General features: G+C 34.4%; 1 protein-coding gene across 12 annotated transcripts in view; it reads left to right on the top strand.

Moving 5' to 3' along the window:
- The window catches only part of LRRFIP2 (LRR binding FLII interacting protein 2), a 58,596-nt gene that overhangs the window by 14,148 nt on the left and 19,341 nt on the right, over nucleotides 1-25,107 (top strand). For 3 of the 12 annotated variants that reach the window (XM_064443879.1, XM_064443880.1, XM_064443885.1), the window contains exons 3-17: nucleotides 5,943-6,029; nucleotides 7,490-7,540; nucleotides 10,407-10,460; nucleotides 11,803-11,868; nucleotides 13,485-13,526; nucleotides 14,426-14,491; nucleotides 15,931-16,005; nucleotides 16,753-16,803; nucleotides 16,879-16,923; nucleotides 18,362-18,409; nucleotides 18,510-18,563; nucleotides 21,285-21,392; nucleotides 23,797-23,841; nucleotides 24,514-24,627; nucleotides 25,019-25,090. In XM_064443879.1, coding sequence (XP_064299949.1) covers nucleotides 5,943-6,029; nucleotides 7,490-7,540; nucleotides 10,407-10,460; nucleotides 11,803-11,868; nucleotides 13,485-13,526; nucleotides 14,426-14,491; nucleotides 15,931-16,005; nucleotides 16,753-16,803; nucleotides 16,879-16,923; nucleotides 18,362-18,409; nucleotides 18,510-18,563; nucleotides 21,285-21,392; nucleotides 23,797-23,841; nucleotides 24,514-24,627; nucleotides 25,019-25,090 — 978 coding nt within the window. The remainder of the gene's footprint in view (nucleotides 1-5,942; nucleotides 6,030-7,489; nucleotides 7,541-10,406; nucleotides 10,461-11,802; nucleotides 11,869-13,484; nucleotides 13,527-14,425; nucleotides 14,492-15,930; nucleotides 16,006-16,752; nucleotides 16,804-16,878; nucleotides 16,924-18,361; nucleotides 18,410-18,509; nucleotides 18,564-21,284; nucleotides 21,393-23,796; nucleotides 23,842-24,513; nucleotides 24,628-25,018; nucleotides 25,091-25,107) is intronic. The other 9 variants (XM_064443884.1, XM_064443886.1, XM_064443887.1 and 6 more) reach the window with 6 other exon arrangements.

Raw genomic sequence — 25,107 nt, 5'->3', positions numbered from 1 at the left:
AGCCTCAATCCGATAAGCAGCAGTTTGAAGGGACAATCAGGATTTACCTCTTCTATCCTTTCTTTCCATGCTTGCTTCAGGAACCCTTCCATTCTTCAATGCTGAGTAACTCCAGATGACAAAGAACGAGAGCTTGTGGGCAATGATTGCATCACTCTTCACTTTCTTTGTAGCATCTTTTCTGTATTTTCTCAAGAACTGTTCCCATGACTCTGTTTCATTGTATAGCAGGAGCCTGGAAACTCTTAAGATGTGTTTTCTCATGGGAGAGAATAAAGATGCATTTGGATTTAAAATTCCCTCTGTGGTTGCTCAAACTTTGGGTAGCGTGCAGTTGTTCTTACTTTGGTAAAAATGTCAGGTTACTTAGTTGCTACGGTAGAAAAAGCCAAGAGTTCAGTAACTTAAGATGTTTGAATGCTATATTGTGAATTTAAAAACAGTTAACAACATAGGCTTTGTCATATTGAATCTATTCAAAGTTCAGTATGTGTTTCTCTCTGCACACAGCTTCAGCTTTTCTTAAGAAAACAATCAAAACCCCAAAGAACCCCACCCTCAAAGATTGTGTTTGTAGATGCTACATGATGTTCGAATTTATGTTTTAATAAGAGATCACATCAAATATTTTTTTAAATCGGCTATTTCTACTTTAGTATTAATTAGAAATTTTATTTGCTCCTACTTTTAATAGTGGCTAAGAATCTTTTATAAGAGGTAAGGTAGTCTAGAGACTTTGTATGTGTATAATAAATGGAAAAAGAATGAGAGCCATCAGAAATAAAGAATCCTAAACTGTTAAGTCATGTAAACCTTAAGGTTTTATTGTTTATAGTCTTTGCTTTGTAGGAACTGGAGAAAGAGTAGGAACATAAGATAAGAGTGGAAGGAAGATACTTCTGAGGAGGCATATGAAATACATTTGGCACATGAGAGATGGTGTTGCCTTGGGTCCATGAGACAGGAGGAGATGACAGTAGGTAAAAAGCGTGGCAATGAGAATACAGAAATAAGCAACAGAAGAGAGAAATAATGCATGTCACTTAATAAGAAATTATGAAATAAGCTTTATATTGCAGTGTGTAATAGTGTATTAAGAAATATGGTGAATGTTTTAAAATGCTCACCCTGATGCTTTGCCAGAGCTGGCAGAATGTCCTGGTGTTCTGTCAAACACCCTGTGGCAGAAATGGAGCCGTGTAACTGGTGCCCTTGCCTCTGCCATTTGGTGGGAGAAGGAAAACCTTCTTTGCCTGGGCCTCCTGCATCGGAAGGTGCAGGCTTGTAAACACTGCATATCCCTTGACAGAGAGAAGAGCGAGTTACACATATTGTAGCCCATGATGACAAAATAATTCTAATTTTTCCATGAAAAGCATTCATATTTTTTCAGAGGTGAATAACATATTTTAGTATAGGCTGTATTTTATCCTTATGAAGCTTTTATGCTGAATCTGAGCTAACTAATGAATCACCTTCTCTACAGTATGAACATTAAAATACTATTGCTTTCTAGTGAATTGCTTCTTGCAGGCAAGGGGAAGGGCAATGGTGCCTGTCTGCGCTACAGCGACAGATGTTATGCTTCTCTTTAGTCAACACAGCGGGAAGCTTCTACCATATCAATTCTATGTAGTAGTATGCTGCTTATTTTGGTGAAGAACTTAATCATTGCTGTGAAGGCACTAAAAAAAAGCCCACATCAGAAAGGAGAGACTCCAGACTCAACCTCTTACAAAGGCATTAAAATTAAAATCTGGTCTTTTTCCCTTTCTGCTTTCTTTCTTTCTTGCCAAAAATACTTTGGATTTAACTGAAGAACTGAATATTGTCCTTGGAAGTTGAGATAAAATGTTTTGGAAGGTTTTCAAAAGATTGTGGCAGTATAGCTATTAAAAAAAAAAAAACAAAAGAGAAGAAAATGGAATAAGCAGAGATGGTTTTCTAAATGACTGTAAGTAGTTGTTAGTAATTAGTTTTTAGGTGGAAATGAGAAAACTGACCATGTTGCCTGCAATGGAAGGAGAACGTTCTCTTGCTACCCATGCGTTTACAAAACATATGCAATAAAATAACCTAATCAAAGTGACTACTGCTTGAAGGTGGTGGCTTAACTGCTTGAAAACAGCCAGAATCATCATATTCTTCTAGAATGAAATGCTTTTTATGCAGGTGCAAGGAAACATTGCTTTTATTTTTGCATGTAATACTTTTAAGTGCATATTTTGAAATTAAGAATTCCAGAACTCGGCAGTTAACAGATAGCTTTGCTTTGTTACTCAGAGCAGAGCTAATACGCAAAGAAACACAGCTATGGCACTTGGTTTAAAATCATGTATTTGTCCTTAGGGTAGGAGGTAAAAGATAAGGAGTAGTATCAGTGTGCCTATATAAAAAAATTGTTTACAGATTTAGTTATTAAGCCTTCTTTTCTTATCCAAAGTCTTGAGGGCCTCTTCTTGTGTTTTGTTTTGGTGGGTTTTTTGTTTTGTTTGTTTTTGGGTTTTTTCCCCGGTCTCTCTTGTTGCAGAGATCTTATCTGTAGTCCTCTATTTCTGTTCTTGATCACTTCTCGCAATAAATCCCATGCAAAATTATTGTATCTATATCTCATGGCTCCTATTTGCCCTCCAGAATATATAACCAACTGATTTCTTTCCATTTAGCCACCAGTGTAAGTGTACTGGTATGGCTCTAACAGGTTTGGATATCTCATCTCTTATTTGCAGTTGAAGTGTTTAAGAAAATTCAGCTATCACATTTCTTTTTAGCAGTCAGAAGTCCCCTTTTGAAACTTTTACAGTGTCGGATTTGCTAGATCTTGGACAGTTGACAGTTTAATTTTCACATCAGAAAAATAGAAATTTGGTATGTAACAACATTTTTTAACAAGCTGTACTTCAAATATATTATTTTATATCTTTATAATAAATAATATATTTTATTTATGTGTGTCTGTTCTAAAGACTATAGAGAATAATGACCAATGGAACAGAAACCAAGACTGTAGTGGCCAGCCTGTAGTTTTGTAATACTGGAATTTGTTCAGTGCAAGCTATGGAAAGCAACTGGTACTGACTCCCAAGCTCCTACAAGCAAGGAATAGTGATGTATTTAAGATGGCCTTTAATTCAAATACTAGTTTAATTAGAAAGCATTATAATATGTCTGCCTGTCCTTTTGATGTTTGGGGTTGGGTGGGTTTTTTTACACACACACACACACACACACACACCCCCCCCCCCCCAAAAAAAAAAAGTCTAGATTTCTGTGCTGCTTCAATAGTCCAAAGAGCTGCTTCTTTTTAACACTGTTCTCTATCCAAAGCTGTTATGGCACTGTATTTCCCGTAGCAGGTATGTAAAGACTTTTTTTCAACGTAGCTGAAGAATTTAATTTGTGAAGAATGTTGGTGGAAAATAGTTTCATAACTTTTATGGACTTTCTTTGGTAACACAACAGAGTGAACAGCAGCACCAAGGCAGAAAACTGTCCTTTTGAATTATAGCTGTTTCTTTATTACTGTTAACTTTGAATTTCAGTTATATAGTTATCACAATTTGTATGAGTGTTGTATTAATAACATGAGGTCTGCTCTCTAACAATTCTGCTGAGAATAGTTATGTATGATGGCCTTTCAAATGGTGATGTGATTTGTCTCTTGCTCTATGCTTTGGTGAAGGAAGCCAGAGAACTGTGCTTTCAGTTACCTTGCCAACTCCCTTGTCTTTTTGAAACTGTGTACTTTTTAGAGGAATCTGGTAACTCAGATTAATGATTACTGTAATACCAATCTTTTTTTTTAGCAAAAGATGTTCTCTAAAAAGATGTTTTCTTTTCAGTTTGACACCCATTTTATGACAAATGTTCGTAGAGTACACCTGTATTTTATCAAAGGCTTAGTAAATTGGAAGAAATGGAGTGTCCCCTGCACTGTAGGAAGGTGAAGGTTAGGTCTCTGGCTGTAGGACTAGGATAGAGTCATGAAATGTGAATTGATTTTTAGCATGAATCAGTGAAGGAATGAACTTTCTATATTTAACAATAAAGCCTTGCCAGTGTCTGAAGGCTAGACACATATGTCTGCTGATCTATAGACAGAACGAAACCCAGACATATCAGCTGTTTGGGTCCTTTCTGTGCTGGATACATGTCTGTTTGAAAGTTTATATGGGACAGAGCTATGATTACAGGCAGTTACAGGGTAGGGCTGCAAGTGAGGAAAGACTTCCTGTTGCATTGGGAATTCCCTTGCTTTTCTCTGTGCTGTCATCATGTAGGAAGCAGAGTAGCTTCATGCTGCTGTGAAGGCGGCTTACATTGTGGCAGACAAGAGTGCTGACTCAGACTTTGAATCATTTAATCTGAATATGCAAAATATAGACAAACAGTGTTAATGAGAGTCATTTGAAGTTAAGACAAACAATTTTAAGTGATAAAGCTATAATGTGTTTGCATTCTTTCTTGTCATTATTTGATAAATATTTTTGTACCTGTAGTTTAATCATAATTTAAACTTCAACTCTGAGTTAAATACCCCATTTTTCCTGAAGCATAGTAAAAGGTAGTTATTTGCAATTGTCATGCATTTTATAGGTTTCTAATGTTTTACATAAAGCTATGCTGTTTTAGTGGCAAAAGCAAAAAAAAACCAAAACAAAAAAAAAACCAAACCAAAACAAACTCTCCTTAACCAAAGGCAAAATCCCATTGATATTTACATTTTTTAAAACTTCTATAAAATGAAATGTTTTGGATGTTAGGCGTTCTGAATTTTTGGCTGCTGGTGCTTCTCATAAGTTGTTAATTAACATTTAGATAGACAACTAGAATTTTTCGTGGAAAACCTGGCTTTAGTGGTTTAATATTTTAAGACTTTAAGAGAAAACTTTTATCAGCTCATTATCCAAACATGAAAAAAACTCAGCCTGTGTTTTCCTCAGCTACTAGCTTTATGTCAGAAGTTATTGCCTCATGTAATCAACTGACTAAATTTGAGGTAGCATTTAGGGTCTGAAAGACAATGTGTTTTTTCTTTGTTTGAGGCTGGATAGAAAGTGGAGAAAATATATAGTTGCATCTGCCAATAACCAGGTTTCACAAGCAGTGCAGGAGCTGTAACAGCTTTTTGCCACTGAAAAGGGGGAGGTCTCACTGCTCTTTGTCCTGCCTGTCCCTTTTGCTGGGTCTGGTGTTCATAAGATCCTTGTACAAGCCAATTCATTTTACTAACGCAGCAGAAAACTCAGAAAACTACTTTCTGTTGTTAACTTTGTGCTATGGTACTTGGTTAAACTGACTTACAGTAGATTCTGAGCGCTGGAGCTGTGTCCAAGGAAGACGTTGGGAGTATAAGGGCTTGAATGGAAAGGTAGGGAAGTCCCTTTTTGGTGATGTTGAATGTTAAAGTTAGTTCTTAAGGAACTGTAAGCTTAAATTTCTCACTTACATTTTGCCCAATAATCAATTTGATTTTGATTGCTGTTTGAAGTAATTCAACTTCTAAGTGATGTTTGCTTTTTGAAATAATTCCAAATTATAGCAGAGCCTTTAAATATGACATGAACAGTAGTGGTTTAATATTTTTTGGTTTGATTCTTTTTTTGTTTTAATGTCTTTCTGTGGCCAAAGATTCTGCAGCTGCATACATGCCTGTTTAAATACTATGCATAGGCAAAGTCCTGTTAAAGTATGCAAGACATGGAATTTTAGATTTAGTGACAGTAATATTTCTGAACTGAGTTCTCTCATCAACATGTAATTCTTTTGGCTACTAATGATATTTCTGAAATTTCATTCTGAGAACTGAGATTTCTTTAGTACTTATGCAGTGTGATGTTAGAATCTTAATGTGTTTTTGTGAAGAGATTATTAAATTGAGTACTTGGGCCATTGTACAAAAAATGTGGTTCTAACTTCCAGTATTTTCAATTTGCTTGTAGGCTGAAGCCAGGCTCGCAGCCAAACGGGCAGCTCGAGCAGAAGCAAGAGATATACGTATGAGAGAGCTGGAGCGACAGCAAAAAGAGGTAGTATTTCACCAGGAATTATTGCAAACCTTTACTAAAATTGTTAATGTATTTTATTTCTGTACTTGCTTCAGATTTTGTCTTTTGGTGTAATTCAGTTGCATGCTACTATTTTCAGCATCAGGCAACTGTTAGCTTCTCTCTCTGCCCCCATACCCTTCTCGTTCCCCTTGGGTTATGCATCCAAAAGGACAACTTGCTTTCTATTTACCTGTGGATAGCACCTCACAAAATATTAATCTGAACTCGTATTGTGGGGGAAAAAATCTGCTGTACAAAATAAGCTGTTAGCACTCTTTCAAATGCAAAACCAAAACATTTTTAATGTGATTTTTAAATTCTAGTTTTACAGGCAAAATCAGATGCTTGGATGTTTTACCTTTAACAAATACAGTAAATTCCATGCTAGCAGTGAAAATTGTCCAAAAATTAATCTAAATGTTTATCTTCAGATTTTTAAATGGTTGAGGCTTTCCTATTACTGCTTATTTGATTTTTAAAAGAGCAGAAGAGGGAACATAATGACAATGTCCAGAACTCAGGCTTGCATAATAATTTTGCATAGAGAAGAACAGTTTTCAACTTCTAATGTGAAGCTTGATATTGTCTGGATTTGGATTACTAGGCTTGCAGCTGAGTCAGCTGGTGACTTCTGTGCTTTTATAAGAACAACTACTTAACACATGTGGCAGTTTCTTTGCTTGTTGCTGTGCAAAAGGTCCATGTAAATATGAATAACTGGCAGCACAGCATAAATAGTAAACATGACCGTACTCAAAATGAACACTGCCTCATGTATAGGATAAACAACTATGAAAAAGTAGAGAGAATTATTTTGCTCTAGTTTTAATGTATTTATAATATACTTAGTAACTGGATAATTTGCGTATGTGACTTTGGATATGCGGTTTTCAGTCAATTTCTTCCCGTATATATACTGAAAATGTTCACAATAAATACCAATTGTCAGGATCTTTACTTAAAAAAAACTAATGGAATTGGGATAATATTTACACATACAGTTGTGTGTTGCTCCACACATTTCTCCTAAAAAAAAAAAAAAGTTTGCATTTCTTCAGGAAAGAGTACTGAGGAACTAGATTTTCAGTAGCATGTTTATTTCATGGTGGTTGCATTTGATTCAGGTTTTGACGTAGCATGCAAAAAATTGAGAGTTTATTATTTGTCACGATTACGTGCAAATTCATGTAAATGCTGTTTTTTTCCTGTGGTAATAACAAGTACAATCTACAAAACATGTTTTGCCTCAATTTTCTATGGTTCTCATTATTTTGCATACTTTCAGTTTTCTAGCTACTGTAGGTATCTGATATGATACTGAAGATTACGTGGCAATTAACTTAGGTTTTTTCCAAATTTTTGCTGTAGGAGTCCAGTCTTGTGTGGTGTCTAATCTTTATTGTAAATGGCCTGTTTGTTTTTGTTTTTACATTCTGTAGTTTTCTCAGCATTCATATGATAGAAAATGGGCTCATATCCAGAAATGGATGGTAGGCTGAAACCACGTGTTGTGCATGTGTTTGCCACTCAGAGAACTAACACAGGATTTGGAGGAAATAATTGACTAACTGTTTGCTGTGTGTCATTTAAAAGTGTTTTATTACTGAAAACAATTACATCCGAACTATATATGGATGTGGATATGCAGGGCATTTTATGGCAGCAAAAGACGAACTATGAAATGAGAACTTTTCTTGAAATGTTTTTTTGTTTCCACCATGTGCTGGCTTAGTCATGAATCTATTTTAAATGAAATTACATTAGTTTCAATCTAGGTAAACATCTTTTTCAATAGCAAATGTTTTTATTTCTGTTAATTTCTGGGGGTTGTGTTTTTTACTTTTTTCTTAGCAGACTTGCATTTGTTTCCTCTTCGAGTAATATGGCAAATGCTTATCTTTTCACTGATGATTAAGTCACTTCTATGACTCACAAAAACTAACTGTAAAAGATCTAAAAAAACCCCAAAACCAAAAAAAGCCAGAAAAAAAACCCAAACACAAAAAAATCACACTATGCATCAGTTGCATTCTTTTACCCCTTGCCCCTCGCTTTCCATTAATAATGATAAAATATTTGATTGTTCAGTTATTTAGATTAAATCCACTAAGTACAAAGTAGTAGAGATAGTTGAGTTACAAGCTGAGAAAGCTGCTGTTCAATTTATACTAATTTAGTGTAATGTTTCTTTAGAGAGTTCCTTTCACAAACTTCATGTGCCTCTTAGAAAGGTACATGGGACATGTGAGTTTCTTTGTATGTTTTAGGGAAGTGTTCACTATGTGAATGTTTTGAATCAAGATGATTTAAGGAATACGTGCTAAGGCTAAGCATAATTTCAAATAGTTAAAACTATCATGACAGTTAATCAGCACTTCTGTTGAGAAATCCTAGAACTGTCATCAGAATTTTATTTGCAAAAGTTTTGCTGACTTAATGTAGTCTCTTTGCCTACCTGACATTTGTGTGTATATTAGTTCTTATGTCACTGATAAAGGATAACATAGGTTTCTGTTATCTCTTGGAAAAATGCACGTTTGAACTTTTTTTTTGCTGGAGAGCAAGAGTTTCCATACTGGAACACAAATGTCATTTGTGAGCAATCTCACTTTGAAATTCATGCTACTCAGTTGAATGCCACTTTTTTTTTTTTGCACTTGTCAGAGGCACATCTGCTGCAGGAGTTTTCTGAGCAGATGTGCACTCCACTCCTAGATCGGGAGGCCTAACCTCTCAGATGAAGTGCATATTTCAAACTTAAATTCTTAGAAATCAAGCTTGATAGCTACCAGCAGCAGTTATCTGTTTGCAATATGTAATGTATTACTTTATCCTTTGACCTGAATATGCTGAACACTTAACGATGGCTTTCTGTTTTCTGATTGTATGTCAGGAAGAGACGTGTTACCCCAAGTAAATCACCTACAGAAATGTACAGAAAATTTCATCGGAAGCTGAAGCTTTGCATTATAGGAGCATATTATTAGCTGGAGTGTTATATACCGGCAATTAAGAGGAATCTTATATATATAGCAAACTGTCTGCTTGCAAGCTGCAAATGTTATTAAGAGGTATTTGTCCATTTAGACCACAGGCCCGAAGTGTATTTAACATTGGCAGTGATCTGACTGCAATCTCTTGAAAAGGTACATAGTGTAAATGCTCATTTTAAACCTCAGAGTAGACACTAGACAGAAAGACTAAAATGTCATTATGAAATGAACCTCTTTTACCCCCCCGCCCCCTTCTTTTCTCTCCCCTCTTTGAGAAGTTATTTTCTTGCAGAGTATTAACTAGGTGTCTTGAATAGTAACAAAATAATTTTAAACGACTTAATGTCTCCAGTGATAATGCAAGAAAATAACCACGTGACCATAAGCAGTATGAAAGCCATCTTTAGACTTTAGACATCCATCTATGATCTGGAGGCTGAGCTTTTAACTCTAAAGATAACTGGTTTACAATCTTTAGAATAGTTTGACATATGGAAAACTGTAGAAAGTGAGTAATTTAAGGAAGGATTTCTAGTTTTAGAGCCCTGTTGTAGCCTTCAAATAGGATAGTTTCAGATTAAGCTTACTCTTAAAATGCTTACCTACTGTAACTAAAAAATTGAGAAGCTTCTGGCATGTGAAGCACTTAATGTTTAATTTTAAATTAGTTTTATTTTGTGCTGCTTCTCACATATTCCCTTGTGTGAGCCAAAACGAACATTTCCTGATCATTCAAGAGGACAAAAGATACTAAGGTGCGTTAGCTAGTTGTCCTCCCCCAGATTTTATAAGTTAGATTTATTTTTTTTTTACTATTGTCGTAGAGCAGAACTACCTATAGAATACTGATCTATTTCCTTAAGAACCTTTGCTCCTATAAGAGAGGAGAAAATCTGAAATATGTATGAGGAAACTGAGAACAATTGCCTCTATTAGGGCTACAAACTTTTAAAAATATTCACAATCTGACTGTAGTAATTCTATAGTAAATGTCTTACTAATGTATTTGTAATTTTGTAAAGCTTTTTTAAATTTTACTTTAATTGCTTAATTTAAATCTTGTACTTTTTTCTTCATCAATATAGTAATGAGAAGAAAAATTGGCTACTGAATGCTAATTATTATATTAACCCCCATTATTTACCTCTCCTAATGTAGTATGTTGGCATACTTACCTAAATCAGGTGAAATCACAGTTGTTCTTACTTGAATGAGTTCACTTGACACAATGGATTTTTCAAAAATAATACACAGCATTAGAAGTGCTAACAGCACCTTTGCTTGCTTGTACTTTGTCATCATCTTTTTGTTTTTTTAATTTCCTTTCGTCCTATGAAATAACTCTGCATTTCTTCTTTCTCAGGAAGATTCAGAGAGGGCCAGGTATTCTCACCGGTCCAGTCGACATTCATATTTGGTTTGTGTTCAAACTGTATACTTTTCCTTTTGCATCATTGGTTTTGTGTTTTTTTTTTTTTTCTAAAAAAAATGTTAGGGCTGTGGTTTAATTTTCTGAAGTAGCAGATGATGCTTTAAGTCTTCCAAGTATTAAAATTTTTAGAGTCGGTATTTTAAATCACATGTAATTTGAAGTTCATCTGATATTTTATTTCCATAAACGTCAACAAGGAAGTTTATGTATTTAAGTCTCTGCATTTAAAAAGAATCTCAATTGCCATGCTTTAATTCTCTATGTTTTTACTATAAATACCTTGTGCTTTTTTTCCTCTTCTACATACGTTTGTTTACAGTATATCTTTGTTGCTGAAAATAATTTAGTAGGGATTTGGAAACTGTTTGGAAGTATATGTAGTAGGAAATAAATATGTATTCCAATCAGTTATTTGGAATAACATACATTTGATGACAAGTTTTAAGTTTTTTAGTGTTATTCCAGTCTAATATAATTTCTTCCTTTTCTAAAAAGCTGAGTAATTATACTCACTTAGGCCAACTATATATTGCCAACTATATATATTGCCAACTAGTACGAATTAATTGCCTTGTCTTGAAATGGTAGAGTATTAAGATTCCTACCTGCATTGTCAATTGTCTTATGATTACTACTAGACATCAAATGTAATGGTCAGATGTGAAGGTGTTATTAATGATCAAACACTGGTCTAGTTCAGATAAATCTAATGGGAAAAATGTCCCTTCCCATTTTCCTTAGCTGTCTCAGAAATTCTGCAAACATGCAGATTTTTATTCAATAAATACTACTGCTGACTGGAGTCATTCTGAATCAATGCCACTTACTGCGATGAGTAATACTTATCTGTAACTTGGGCTTTCATTCCAAACTGATGCTGATGGTCTGCTCGCTGCTGTGTCTTTTCTTGCACTTTAAGTATTACTGTGTTTCTCTAATACATGTGCAAGAAAAAGTAGTAGTGCCTTAGGATGCAATTTGAAGAAGAGTTTGGTATGATGGCAGGGTTTTCTTTCTTTGAGAGTGTGAGGATGTCTTATTCGTTAGTGGCAAAGACTTACTTGAATGATGCAAGGTGCGCCAAAAACTGCTAATAGAAGCATTTATTGTATTGTATAGGCTCTCCTATATCTTCTTTAGGTCATATACAGTGCTAAAAAGTGGTGTTATTGAGGCTTTGTAAACATTTTCTTGTCTTTAGTAGATCTGCCTAGAAATCAGCTTGTCATTGATCTGGATATATAGGCCAGAAGAGGGACAAATTACCATTAGATCTTTCTAAAAATTATTTTATATATTGATACATTTTTACAATTTCATTCTTAAGAGTTCTTTGGATGTCAGTGGGTCTCACAGGAGCAGAGCAAGTACCTCCAGAAGGAGAGATCTTGTGGTGTGTAGTCTGGAATGAGCATGCTTTGATGTGTTCACGTTATAATGTTTTCTGTGTCTACTTACCAAAGCAGTAGCTTGGTGGAAGCATGTTTTATTGTACAAAATGGTATTAATTGAAGTGCTGCGATGATTGATATAATCGAACACTTTGTAATAGCAGGTTTGGGGGCTTAAAGAAAGTGTTAAATTTTGTCTTGAAAATAATTTCAAGTTTGAATTAGTCTCTCCAGTCTCACTCTTCTAATGCCCCACGAGAAGTAAGATAAAGTGGTAGAGGTTTTGCATCAACCTCGATAGATATAAAGATGTTGCTAAAAGTTATGGTAGGAAACCTTTTTTTCCCCAATTATGTTGCAAAGTTAGTCCTACAGTCAAGGCTGGAATACAAACAGAAATTTTACTTTTTCAGAAATGGGTATATCTATATATTTTGTGGTATTCCTAGTTTAGGCAACTTAAATATTTGTTAGTAGACTGTTAAGGTGTTAATAGTTAAGGTGTAAGTTAAGTGTTGTGATGATAACGATTTTCTGAGGGATCAATCTTCATTCTCTGATAGCAAGGTTGCTTATTGGTAGGTAACAATTAAGATTAAAACCTTTTTAAAAAATAAATTTTTAGGTTATTTAAAACTGGTACAGTATCCTATGGTACTTATATGGTAATACTTTTAGCAACGCAGAAAGGTACCATAGTCTGTAAATAATAATGTTAAATTATTATTTAATACAGTATGAATATTGGGTATATTTGAACTGTTGAGATAATATGAAAACAATATGAGATAATATGAATTAAACCTGGCCTATATTACTTTATAAACAAATATAAAATCCACACATTTTGCCATTGTTGAGTGACAAGAAGGGTGGGGACACTGGCTAAGCTACTATAACAAAGCTGTTTTCATAAATATGGTTGAGTTGCCAAATTTGGTAGGTGAGCAGTCTCTTTCCACACAGGTGGCCCTTTCATTGCACTATTCCTCCTCTTTTGCATACTTGCTGCTTCTGAAAACACATTTATTCCTTCCTTTCCCCACGCTCGGTTCCTCTCCTGACCCCAAGATGCTATTGCTCTGTATCCATGCCATGTAGGCAGTAACTTCCCTCAGACTGTAAGGCGCCCTGAAGAGCACCCACATCATGATGGGTTTCACACCTCAACAGTGGGGCTGGCTGATGGTCCTTTGAGCTCCTTTGCCTCTGTGGAGATGAGTCTTTTATCACATAACCTAACAAATACTGTCTCAGTTTAATACAATCTACCATATGAGACAGCTTAATTATTTAAAATTCTGTTACCAAAACCACATTAATTATGTCATGTAACCTGCTGCTGTCCAAAATTATCTCACTTACTAGAAACTGGAATGCTGTTGGGAGCGGGGGAAAAAAAAACAAACCAGCTTTTTAATAAAAGTGTTCCAGCCTTAGAATGCCCTTTGGACTGGATAAAAATGGCATTCTTTCATGTATAAATTCTCATAATCAGTAGAACACATTTTCTTGTAATTTCTTTTTAGAGTCTTTTTAGTCATTATTTGGGAAAAAAGATTATTTTTATATCTCTGCTTTAACTTTGTGATTTTAATTTCATTTTCTTTTACTTCAGTATGACAGTGCTAAGGATAGATCTACAAGACACTCGGTCCCTGTATGTTAACACTTTGCATGTCTTTGAGTGAAGACTGCTTTTGTGCTTTGTTTTTAAGGTGTAATGACACTAACTTGCTACTTTAAATTATTTTTAAAAAATATATACATTTCTACTATCACACTTTCAGACCTAAATAGCTGTATGGTTCTAACACTTTTCCATAGAATGCATGTGTAAACTTTCTCTGGGAGAAAATCTAATGAAGTCACATATTAAAGACAGCTATCTTACAGTAAGCACTTTTTAGTATTTTTTCTGTTATTTCTAAACTTTAAGAAGTGTGTGTATGCGTATATTTGTAGTCTCCATCTTCATATAGAAACTTTAACTTAATCTAATGGAAAACTACTTTAGTACTGAGAAAAAACAGGTAGTTTTTATACCTTTACTTAAAAAAATTCCTTCTTATCATTATGAAGCGATAGTAGAGTGCATCGCATCCTCATTGGTATTACACCAAGTAGTATTTTTGTGTGTCTCCTTAAGCAAAGAAGGGCACAGAGTACCACTAAAAGGACTATGCAAGAAGCTTAAAAAGCTGAATTTGTTTAAACAGCAGCGTTATCTGTATTAGCTACAGATAGGTGAACATAATATAGTGCTTAAAATAGTCTGTGATGTTAAACTTTTTTAGTGAATTGGTTTTACATTATTTGTGAAATGTGAACACTACTTTAAGGCAAGTCTGTGTTAATCAGCAATAAGCTTCGTTATAGTTTCACTTATCAGTCCTTTTTTACACAGTGATAGAAGTATGGCCTATTATTTTAATCACATAGTTAGAATTTTCTGTGGTGGGTGATAAATACATTAAATCCTTATGTTTGACTTCGTTACCTTTTGAGATTGAAGATGCTGTTATTTAGTGGCATTAATTTTCTAAATTTTATTCTTAGAGTCATGCTTACAGTGAATCTCATAGTTCAAAGAAGAAAGCTGCTTATTCCCGTAAAGATTTATTGGTTAGTTTTCTACTATATTTATTATAAATATACTAGCTACATAGAGTTACATACAAATACAGTTGTGGATAAATTTATTAGCTTGTTGACATATGCATAAATGTTTTCAGGAAAAAAGAAAGCTCTAGTATTGACCAAATTCTTACCTGAAATTGAGTGTTTGAAACTGTGCTCATGTCAGTGGAATGCCATGAATGGAATCAGCTGAAGAGAAATCAAGCTCTATTGGAGGCCTGTGGAAGGCTCTCAGAAATATTTAAAAGTAGTACTTCCCTGCGTTAGAGTTTATTCAGTCAGTATGGAGATACGTGTTCTATTATTTACACTTTGTCCCCTATCAGTTAAATATACTTTAAATGTAGATGTAAAACAGATTGAATTTACTAGAAACCGTGACGTTAACCTGGTAAACTGTTGAGAAAGGATGTGGATTATTGTGATCTTCCAAAAACTAGTCTAGAAAGTTCAGTGTGTAACATATGTGAATACAGTGCCAAGAAATTAAGTATTTTTGATGTAATTTTTCAGAGGGTTTTGGCACTGATCAAATAGCAGTTGTGTCGGGGGTTGGGGGAGTCAGAGCCGCAGTGGACACCTGTGTTGAGACAAGGCTGAAAAAATTTTTATATTTACTTATTATTTGTATTACAGCATTTCGCTGTACACTTTTGAGGTGCTATTTTCCTGTTCCCTCAGTTCTTAAATAAATGAGTAATATAAATCTTTGTCTCCTGCGGCCTATTGAGAAAGAAGGTGCTACTTTCTGAAAGCACTACTTTTTTTGCCACATTGTGATCTCTATTTTTATTTCTTTATATGTGTAAAACAATTTTTTCCCTCACATACTCATATATATACAGTCTGTGTAGGAAGTGTCAAAAAACAACAGAAATAAGCTGAAGGATGCGTGCTCGGTGTAAAGAACAGTAGTAGTGTACAGACTACTGCTGATCACGTGAATATCTATCCCCTCTTAAAATCTTGGGAATTTGTGTCCCCTTCTCTCCCCAAATGCTGTTATGCAGGATGGTATCTAGTGGGGGAAAAAGGTCAAGCAAATCATTGCACTAATTATTAGAGAGTTTTGTCAAATATGTTTTTCATGTATTTCATGATGCACTTGTCAAGGTTTAGATAAACTTTTCAGGGTTTTCTTATTTATTAGGGAGAAAACCCAAATCCTCTTACCCCTTTGGTTGGGCAGGACATTAAAATACAGATGATGTTGATATACAGAGAACATAAGTAGGTTTGGGGTTTTTTGTGCTTTACTTGCTTCAGAAAGTTACATGGATTTTGAATTAACCGTAGGGAGGATTTTCACAACAGTCTGTAAAAGTTCTAAGCTTGGGAACATTTGGGCCATGTTGAGATGGAACTTTTGTTTACAAGATCTACAGATGCAACCTTTGTTTTCTCTTTTCTTTTTTCCCCCACAGAGTGGAATGTACTATGATCAAAGAAATTATAGCAGTCTTAGATATAGTAAACCAGTTCCTTCCTACCATACTCGGGTCTGTCTTGTCTTCCTATTTTCATTTTTAAATGTGTATAAAATACCTATATTTAATTTTGCTACCTTATGCTATACAAAGCAAACTTCTCTGTCTTTCCTTCTATAACACTGGAAATTATTACAGTTAATAGTAGTTACAATTTTATTTCTTGCTTTTAAGGGTTGCCTTTTATAAAATAAATGGATAACATGCAAGTTAGTGTGCTGCACGTGGGATTTTAAATTCAAAATAGATTCTGTTTCATGTTTGCTGTATAATATAAAGAAAGCAGCAGCTGTGACACTTGCTTTTTTGAAGTCCTGTTTTCAAAAAAAACCAAAAACTGTTAAGTTTAGCATCCGTGTACTGCTTTCTTCTACAGTCATATAAATGATAAATCAGTGGTCTGTCATGAGATGGGTAGTATCTTCCCGTACCTGTAGCTAACGTTATGCTCAGGTTTAAATAAGTAGCTAGAGGAAAGTGACACGTCTTTTGAAAACTACTTAAATTTCTTACCATTCTCTTCTACAAATCTTTTGATAAAAATACTAGATTTCTTTAATGTTTTAGAATATGATTTCAAAGATAATGGGTTTCCGTGAAATGTTTATCCAAACTTTTCTTAAAGTTCCTGCCTGTTGTAGATGTAGAATTTAGTATTTCAGTGTTTTGGAACTTTTGGTGACTATAGAGCAATAGATTAAAAAAACTTAGTGTACACAGAAAAAGTGTTTCTGACTTTTTCTATTCTTCACACTACAGTCGTCGTCTTCTCTGTATAGTGATCCGGTGGCAACAACTAGGAGTTACAGGGTTAGTACAATGTAAAATAATATATTAGATGTTTGAACGGCCCTCAGAAATATAAAATTACACTTTTCTTCATAGGTGTCTCCTTCTGTAAACACTGGTTTGATAAGAAGTATCAGTTTGGTTCGTAAGCACCATTTGCATGGTTGCCTTAAATTTGTAATGTATGGCCATAAGGCTTGGCAGTATTACATGCGCATTTTTTCATATACTGAAATAAAGCTGCAGCTTGTGTGTGTCATTTTGTGGAGGCATTCAGTTTTAATGTTTTTAACATTGTTAAATTGCCTTTTAAAATTATTTTAGTAGTTGCTGGTTTACTGATCCTTTTACAGACAAGCATAAAGTTTATGAATACAGCAATGATGTTGAACACTGGGTTAGAACAAGTTAATCCAAGCATACTAAATAGCAACTGCATGTATAATACTAAAAAGTATTTAAACAAGTTAAGCTAACTGTTTGAATAGGAAAAGATTACAGAAATTGGTGGTAAATACATTTTAAATGCTTTCAAATAAGATGACATATTTAAAATTAATAATCATACAAAAATGTAATAGGATGACAACCTAGTCTGCATCTTTACAAAATAAAAAGTAGCTAGAAGTGCCAGACAAATGGTTAAGATAGCTCCAGAAAAGGTTGTCGTCTTTAAAAAGTGGCATGTGTGCCTGAAACTTTAAGCCTTTCGCTGGTGCAGTAGTTCAAATTCAACTTATATTGCCATTTAGAGACATGCTAAACCTATGTGGAAAATCATCAAGTATTCTTATGTAATATTTTAATGTAGTTAGTGAGGTTTTGTTCTGCACTTGGATTGCAAACAGAGATAACTTGCTTTTTTGGCTTTGTGCATATCTCGAAAAAACATTAGAAGATCCAGTGAGAGAATGAGGCCATAATGACTGCTATTACATGTAATTTTAATATACATGTAATTCTAACTTTTACTAGAGATCTCTTCATAGGTAGGGGGAAAGCAGCATGAGACTGTAGGTTTTTTGTTTCTAATTGTATTGCTCTGAGCTGCTTGTATTATCGACTGCATACATAGACTTCAGCTTTGTACCTTAGAATCATAGAATCATTCAGGTTGGAAAAGACCTTTGATATTGAGTCCAACCGTAACACATTCTCCTTCAGGAAAGCCTGCATGGGTGAGAATGAAGTAAAGCAGATAAGTATACAATATAGCTTCACTTCCTAGAGTGGATTAAAACTTTTGAAAGCTTCAGAACAGTGAAAACCACATTGTAGTTTAAATATTTAATTTAATTGTATTCTGAAAATAGTTGAGACTTGGGTTTTTAAAAAGAAATTATTTTTCAAGGAAACTTTTAGATTTATATTTAGAAATAGACATCCCTAATAGTAGGAGGAAATGCTGGAAATCTTTAAAAACTGTTTGTCCCATCAAAAAGTTTAATGTTAACTGGAAAAATCCATAGATGGGATAAGCCAGAGTACATTATAGTGTGTAAGAATTACAGTGTAAAAGACTGTGGCATAACTGTTTCTGAAACTGAATATAAATGGTATTTCATTCCCTCTTTCTCAGGCATCTTTGTGTGGTGATGGATTACATAGCTCATATAGTTCTCGCACTGTAAGTGTAAGAGGCTTTTGGTTGTTTCTTTAATATCTCTGTTTTCTGGAGACAAAAATCTATGATAATTGTGAAAATTTCCTTCATAACTTTTCTTTAGCCATCTGAGTACAGTTATTCTTCAAGAGCAAGCTCGGTTCGAAGTAGTCCTGTGGTGAGCGTTCCTCTTGCATGATTTGCTGAATGCTTTGATACTAATACACAATGTTTATGAGTATTTACACTGGGGATATTTTTACTGATCAACACACAGACTCGATTTTTCAATTCCTCATCAAAAACTTTAATTTGTCAGAGATGTGATTTTTTTTTTTTAGCCATATGTAAAGTTTTAGCAGGAAGACAGTAAAGTGTAGAAGCAATAAGGAGTTTGCTTTTCTAAACATCTTTTAAATGTTTGCAATGTATATAATGGGAAGCAATTGGAAACTAGAATATAGTACGTTGATGGAGTTACCACCTTATGTCATAGCTGGGCAGGCACACAAAACTGTTACTACAATACATGTGAAAGTCTTTCTTTTCAGGAAGAGGACTAATGCAAACTCTGTTGTCTCATGCAGTAGGAAGTAGCTAGCTCGTTTTTATGGTGACCAGTATTCAAAACTGAGAGAAGTTTGTTCATGGATGTGTTTTGTGTTAAAAGGGTCATTCCAAAGATGGCTTTTTGTGCTGCAAAAGTGATTTTAAGTAGTTCCACCCTAGTTTTGCCACTGCCTGACTATCTTGGTTTCATTGGTGCAGCTGATGACTTGTCATGCTACACAAAAAAAGTAGATCAGTGTTCTGGTATAGGTTAACTGGAAATGTTCTGTTTTTATGTTTTACATATTCTTGATGTTAGAGGTGAAATAACTGATTTGTCAGAGTCTGGATATTTTTAGCTACAAAAGATGTCAGAGGGAATTTTTGAGGGTGTAGGAAAAAAGGAATTTTGCTGCTGCATTATGCAGTTCCAAAACCTGAGAGATATTAACATCATCTCTAAAGTCTCTTGAGCTGTGAAAATACTGCTTGTCTCCTTAGTTTCTCTTAACATTAATTTCCTTAAAATATATACTTCGTACATATATAGGAATATATTTATTTATCAGATCTCAGTATGTATAGGTGATACCAATAGTGCCAAGGTACCATTCACTCACAGTAGTGAAGGTTTAATGTTTTAGTGTTTGTTATTTATGTTAATGTATTTGTTTAATGAAATAATTCTGAAAAGGGTACTCAGCAGGTAAAATAGAAATCTTATTCAGAACTTCACTTTCACTTTCTACTGTTTCTCTGGTTAATTTTGGTTTCACTCTGGGTAGTGCATTGGAAGTCAGGTCAGTGCTCATTGGAAATTGAAAGTAGGAGAGAAGATGGAAACAGTAAAAAACACTGATAAACTGTATGGTGCATCTCCATCTTAAACTGTATTGGTTTTGATAAACATATTAGAAGTGCAAAAGGTATAGAAGGAGGAACAGTAAGGTTTCAGACATATGGACTTTTCAAGAGCAAAGATAGATTAGTTTTGAAGGAAAAAGAGCACGGTGTTGTCATAGATTGTAGCTCTTGAGTTGGTTGTTCTTCTGCTGTAACCGTAATTCATACAAGCAGAATTCTGTTCAACATCTTTATACTTTGTGAAATAAGAAAGTTTGGCCAACTTTCTGACTGTGAAAATTTATTTACTTTGTTATTTTAAAAAAATATTTAAACTGTAGATATTGCTAGAAAATTCTGTCAGAGTAATAGAACATAATCAAGCAGTGACAAAAGATACAAATTCAGTAATCCTAAGCATGCATAGTCTGAGACAGGTGTTTATCAGCAAACTGTTTTCTCTGTAACTGGTCACATCTGCATGAAAAACAAGTAACTATCTTTTAATTGGAATAAGATGAGGCTACTTCACTTGTACCTCAAGTACAAAGAAATTAAGGATTGTTTTTTACAATAGTAAAAATGGAATAAGGACAGTATATTTTCAAACTGTTCACTTAAAGATTTTTTCTTTCATAATCACTTTTAAAACTAAATATAATGTTCACAGTAACTCTCTGCCTTTGAAGTAGAATGTTATAGTACAACATTTCTGATAAACCTACTCTTCTCATTAAATCCTATGTTTAACATGCATAGTGTTTTCTCAGTTAAATATTTCACTTGAATTCATGTGGCACTGTAATGTGGTTAGATATATCTTGCCTTTTTTACCAGTGATGTGTAGCATTAGCATTTTTTCCTCACCTTTTTAGGTGCCTGTCTGAGATACAGCTTTGGGGAGTAAGCTTGTCTTATATTCTAAGGCCTCTTAAAATTATGAGTGAGAGGAAGACCAGATCATATTCATAATTAGTAGTGTTGGGATTGTGTTGATTTGAAGAAAAGACATTTGTAGAGGAAAATAATAACTTCTATTTAACAACTTCTGCTTATATAATCTGTTTTTATGATCTACACACCTTTTTTTTTAAAAAAGGTAATTTTTGTAGCTTATACTTGGCACCATATTAGCACTAAACTCTTTTGTATCTCCGATTGTATTTTTTATATTACTCCAAATAAGGAAAATTAATAAATGTTAGTTTTAGAAACTGTAAAGTATAAGGATAATAAACATGAGAAGAGTGTGTTTAGAAACCATGTATATGCTAACAAAAGTGTTCATATCAGCACGGCACATGTTTTGTTCATGTAGACACATTTAAAATAGCAAAAATCTAAAAGAGTGATTAAGATTTTACAACTGTTAAACTGTTAGAAAAGCTAGAATAAATTCCGATAATGGAGATCTAAGTTAGGATTTCCTGTTTGTTCTTTTTTAAATAAACTTCATCCTGTGGTATCATCTTCAGTTCTCTCTTACCCTTCTCCTTCTCTTTTGAAGTACTCTGATTTTTCTGATCAAAGTGAAACTGCTGCTGACTATTTTAGTCGTTCCAACCGCAGGGGAAGCATTGTTTCTGATGCAGACGATGTCCAAGGTTTGAATAGTGTGAGTGCAATTCTTGTTGTTATACTGTGATGAATACAGCAAACTTACTAACCATGGATTGTCTTTTCATGCTCTGAAAGAGTAAATACTGTAAAAGCGTTCAGAGTTATTTAATGGCAAATAGGTTTGTGGAGGCTGGGGATGGTTTTTTGCATAAAAATGTCTGGTCTGAATTTCTTAAAAGCATGCTGCTTTATCTTAAAGGGTTTTCTGCCTGTTTCTAGAAGCATGTGACAAGTGTTAACACTTCACATTTTGTGTGTGTGATAAGCTTAAGCATCTCTTAAATGTAAAATGTTGGGGTGTTTTCTTGTGGAAATTAACAATGCCTAGGTCTTTTGTGTATTTTTGGAATACTATTGCTTGGTTTAGTGACAAAAATAAATACTTAAAACTGTGCTCCCCTTAATGTGTTTTAGTGTTCATTCATCCAGGATGAGATTTTTGTCGGGATCTGTTACAGGAGCACACATTATTGGCTATGCTCTTGCACTGAATCCCAAATCTATGCAGCATGGTACAGGAAAATTGTGATGGTTTTCTTGTGCATCCCTTTAGTCTGAACATCGTTTACAACAAACCTAGCTGCCTTCTCTTTATTGCTGCTATAAGTTTTAGAAGCTCTTGTTGCTTGTAGTCAAATCTTTTGTGTTTAATAGTGGAAAAATAGGGAAATTTTTCTTAGACATGTCTTTGAAATAACAGTGAGTGTTAGCACATGCAGGAGGAGGAGAGGTTGAGAGAACTGGACTTATTTAGTTGGGCAAAGGGGATGCTACATGGTGATCAGCAGCCTGGAACTGCTTAAGTAAGAGCCAAACTCTTCATACCCGTGCCAAGCAGTGCAACAAGGGGCAGCAGCCTCATGCTGCAGCTGAGGAGGTTCAGATGAGCCACTGCAAGAAGCTCTAGAAGGAGGTTAATGTTGCACTCTTGACAGGTTACACGAGGCTGGAGAACAACCTCCATCCTCAGGAGCTGGTGAGACTTTGCTAGATATAGCCACAGCTAACCTGGGCTGTTGGCAGCAGTTCTGGTTTGGAAGGGAGGCTGGGCTAGGTGATTGCTAAAGTACCCTTACAACCACTGTTTCTGTGATTCTGCATTTAGATTGTTTAATACTCTTAGAGCTATGTAACTTGTATTGTGATAATGCACAGTATTTATCATCTGAACATGCTCAAAGTATGGCATAAACCAATCATTTCTCCAGTTCAAGTTTTAGCCTTTTTTGTCCTGTGATAAACCTGCTTTTCCTGAAATTAATGCTCTGCTAAAAGAAAATGTGGAGGCTGAGACCGGCAATTATGCTACCTACCTTCTCAGTTGCTTTTATTTTCATCTTCATTTTTATGTATTATTAGATTCCAAAATCGTATTTTTAAGTTGTGCTAAACGGATACTTCAGATGAATTGGATTTTTAACATCGTGTTACCATCACAATGGTGACAAATATTCGTAATTTACAATTTCAGTATGTCATTGGAGACGGTGAATTTGCCATGGAAAGGCAACGTTGCTTCTGTAGGAACCACAACAGAAGGAAAAAGAAAGATCTCATAAAGTAATGTTTGTTTCTACTGGAATTGTAGCAGACCTCCCAGCCTCTTGTCCTGGGCAGGGAGAAAGACAGGTGCTTTCAGGGAAGCCAGATATTTGAGATACCGTACTCAATGTATCATACTTATTTTAGGAAATACGGCAACATGTTAATGTCTTCATTTAATTCCACCTATTTTGATTCATAGAAATATAGCAAATATGGGAATCTACAATATAAGTTTGCAATATCAGAGTTTCATTAATTAAGAAGGTGGGGTGTAGTAGTTTTTTCTGGCTCAGACTTTAATACGTAAAATATGAATTGAAATTATTTTGTAGGTTGCTATTATTTAGTACACTTTAGTTATGGGCTCTTACCTGAACTGTGTTCGTCCTGATGTAATTGCAGATTTCACCAAAGAGATTGAAGAAAAAAAAGTGTTTTCTAGTAACTAGGACATTCACACAGGTGTCACTGGTTTGTCTGAAGTGCACTTGCATGAAGCTTTGTGTGTGTTATGCCACCAAGTGTTGTAGTCACTACCCTGTTGAAATTTAAAATAATGAAACATGCTTTTTGATCAGTACATTTTTTTAATATTGGTAATGACTTTTTTAAAGAAAACTTTTAAGTTTCTGACTCTTTCTTTACAAGCATTCATTTATTTTGCAACTGAGGTAAAAATTACTTTTTCAGACTGAATATATTTTTTTCCTGTCTTGATCTATGCTTATTTCTGGAAATTTTTTATTGTTTCATTTTTCTTAAATATTTCTTAGTATCTTTGACCAGAAGATGGTGATTCAGTAGTCCCTTATTGCAAAAGGTGTATTGTGATCACTTTCCCTTTTCTCTTTCAGCTGGAAGAAAAGAGTGAAAAATCACATTCAGAAATATTTTCAAGGGTAAGAGTGTTTAATTTAAAAACTATTGAAAGTCAGTGTTCAGCCATAAATTTACAATTATTAAAATAGTTCAAAAAGCACAAATGCTGTGTGTTTTTAGTTGAGTACATTGTAGTCATTTTTAAGAGCTTGCAAAGAGATATCTTTAGACATATTTTTTATCTACAAAATTTATGTTTTGCACCTTCTATTTCCTGAGGAAAGAACTTTATTCTTTAGTTTACTTGTAGCAAGTATTGGTTTCTTAGAGAATTTATTTTCTGTGTGAGAAATATTAAGCAGGAAAAGTTGGATTTTTAAGAGGCCAAGGCTATCAAAGTTCATATGCTAGATTCAACTGGAGACTTTCTTCTGTATCGTGGGTGGCAGAAATTATAAATTTTAGAAATATTTTGAACTTCTACAGTTTTTCAACACTAACAGCCTCCTTATGAAAGTCTTCAGAAGACTCAGAACTGTAATGTTGTGATAACTGGTAAGTCATCAAAGAGAAACCAACATCTCACCTAGAGAAAACATAAGTGGTGGAAAATATTGTCTACAAACTAATATTAGGAAACAGTAAAAACAAAGAAAGGTGTTCTATGACTGTGAAGCAATTTATAGAGTGAAGTCAAGTGTATCAGAAATGACAGAATAATTCCTGATTCAGTGTTATTCCCTTTTTATAAGCCATCATCTCGCAATTCAGTAACTGCAACTCCTCTGAGTGGAAACTCATCTAGGAGAGGAAGTGGAGACACGAGCAGTTTGGTGGATCCTGATGCCTCCCTCAGTGAATTACGGGTAAACTGCATTTTTGAGAGAATTGGGAGCTAGTCTAAAATTGTATTTCTGGTTAGGAGGAATTTTTTCTTCCTACAGATCTTCTGGTTTCCTAATAGTACGAAAAAGTTACGAGAATGTGATTTTTAATCACAAAAGATTTCTCTGTTATTAAAATATGACTTTGTTTATGTCAAATTTGAAACAATTCTGTCCTATTTGGGATTGCTTGGGTTCAGTGATATGAACAAAATTTTATTTCCATCAAGTTATTGTGAATTAATCATAATTTATGTGAATTATTGCAGGCTTTGGCATTTGACAGAAATGCATGTAAACCTTTGAATGCTTTTTCAACTATAAATTATTTCCCCATACTTCTTATGCAATGGTTCATTCCTATGTCCTGCAGGATATCTATGATCTTAAGGACCAGATACACGATGTAGAAGGGAGATACATGCAGGGACTTAAAGAACTAAAGGTATCAGGGCTCCTCCC

The sequence above is a fragment of the Phalacrocorax carbo genome, chromosome 2 (assembly GCF_963921805.1).
Source record: "Phalacrocorax carbo chromosome 2, bPhaCar2.1, whole genome shotgun sequence".
NCBI classification, from domain to species: domain Eukaryota; kingdom Metazoa; phylum Chordata; class Aves; order Suliformes; family Phalacrocoracidae; genus Phalacrocorax; species Phalacrocorax carbo.
The sequence above is the reverse complement of the archived record's forward strand: the minus strand, read 5'-3'. Positions and strand labels throughout refer to the sequence as shown.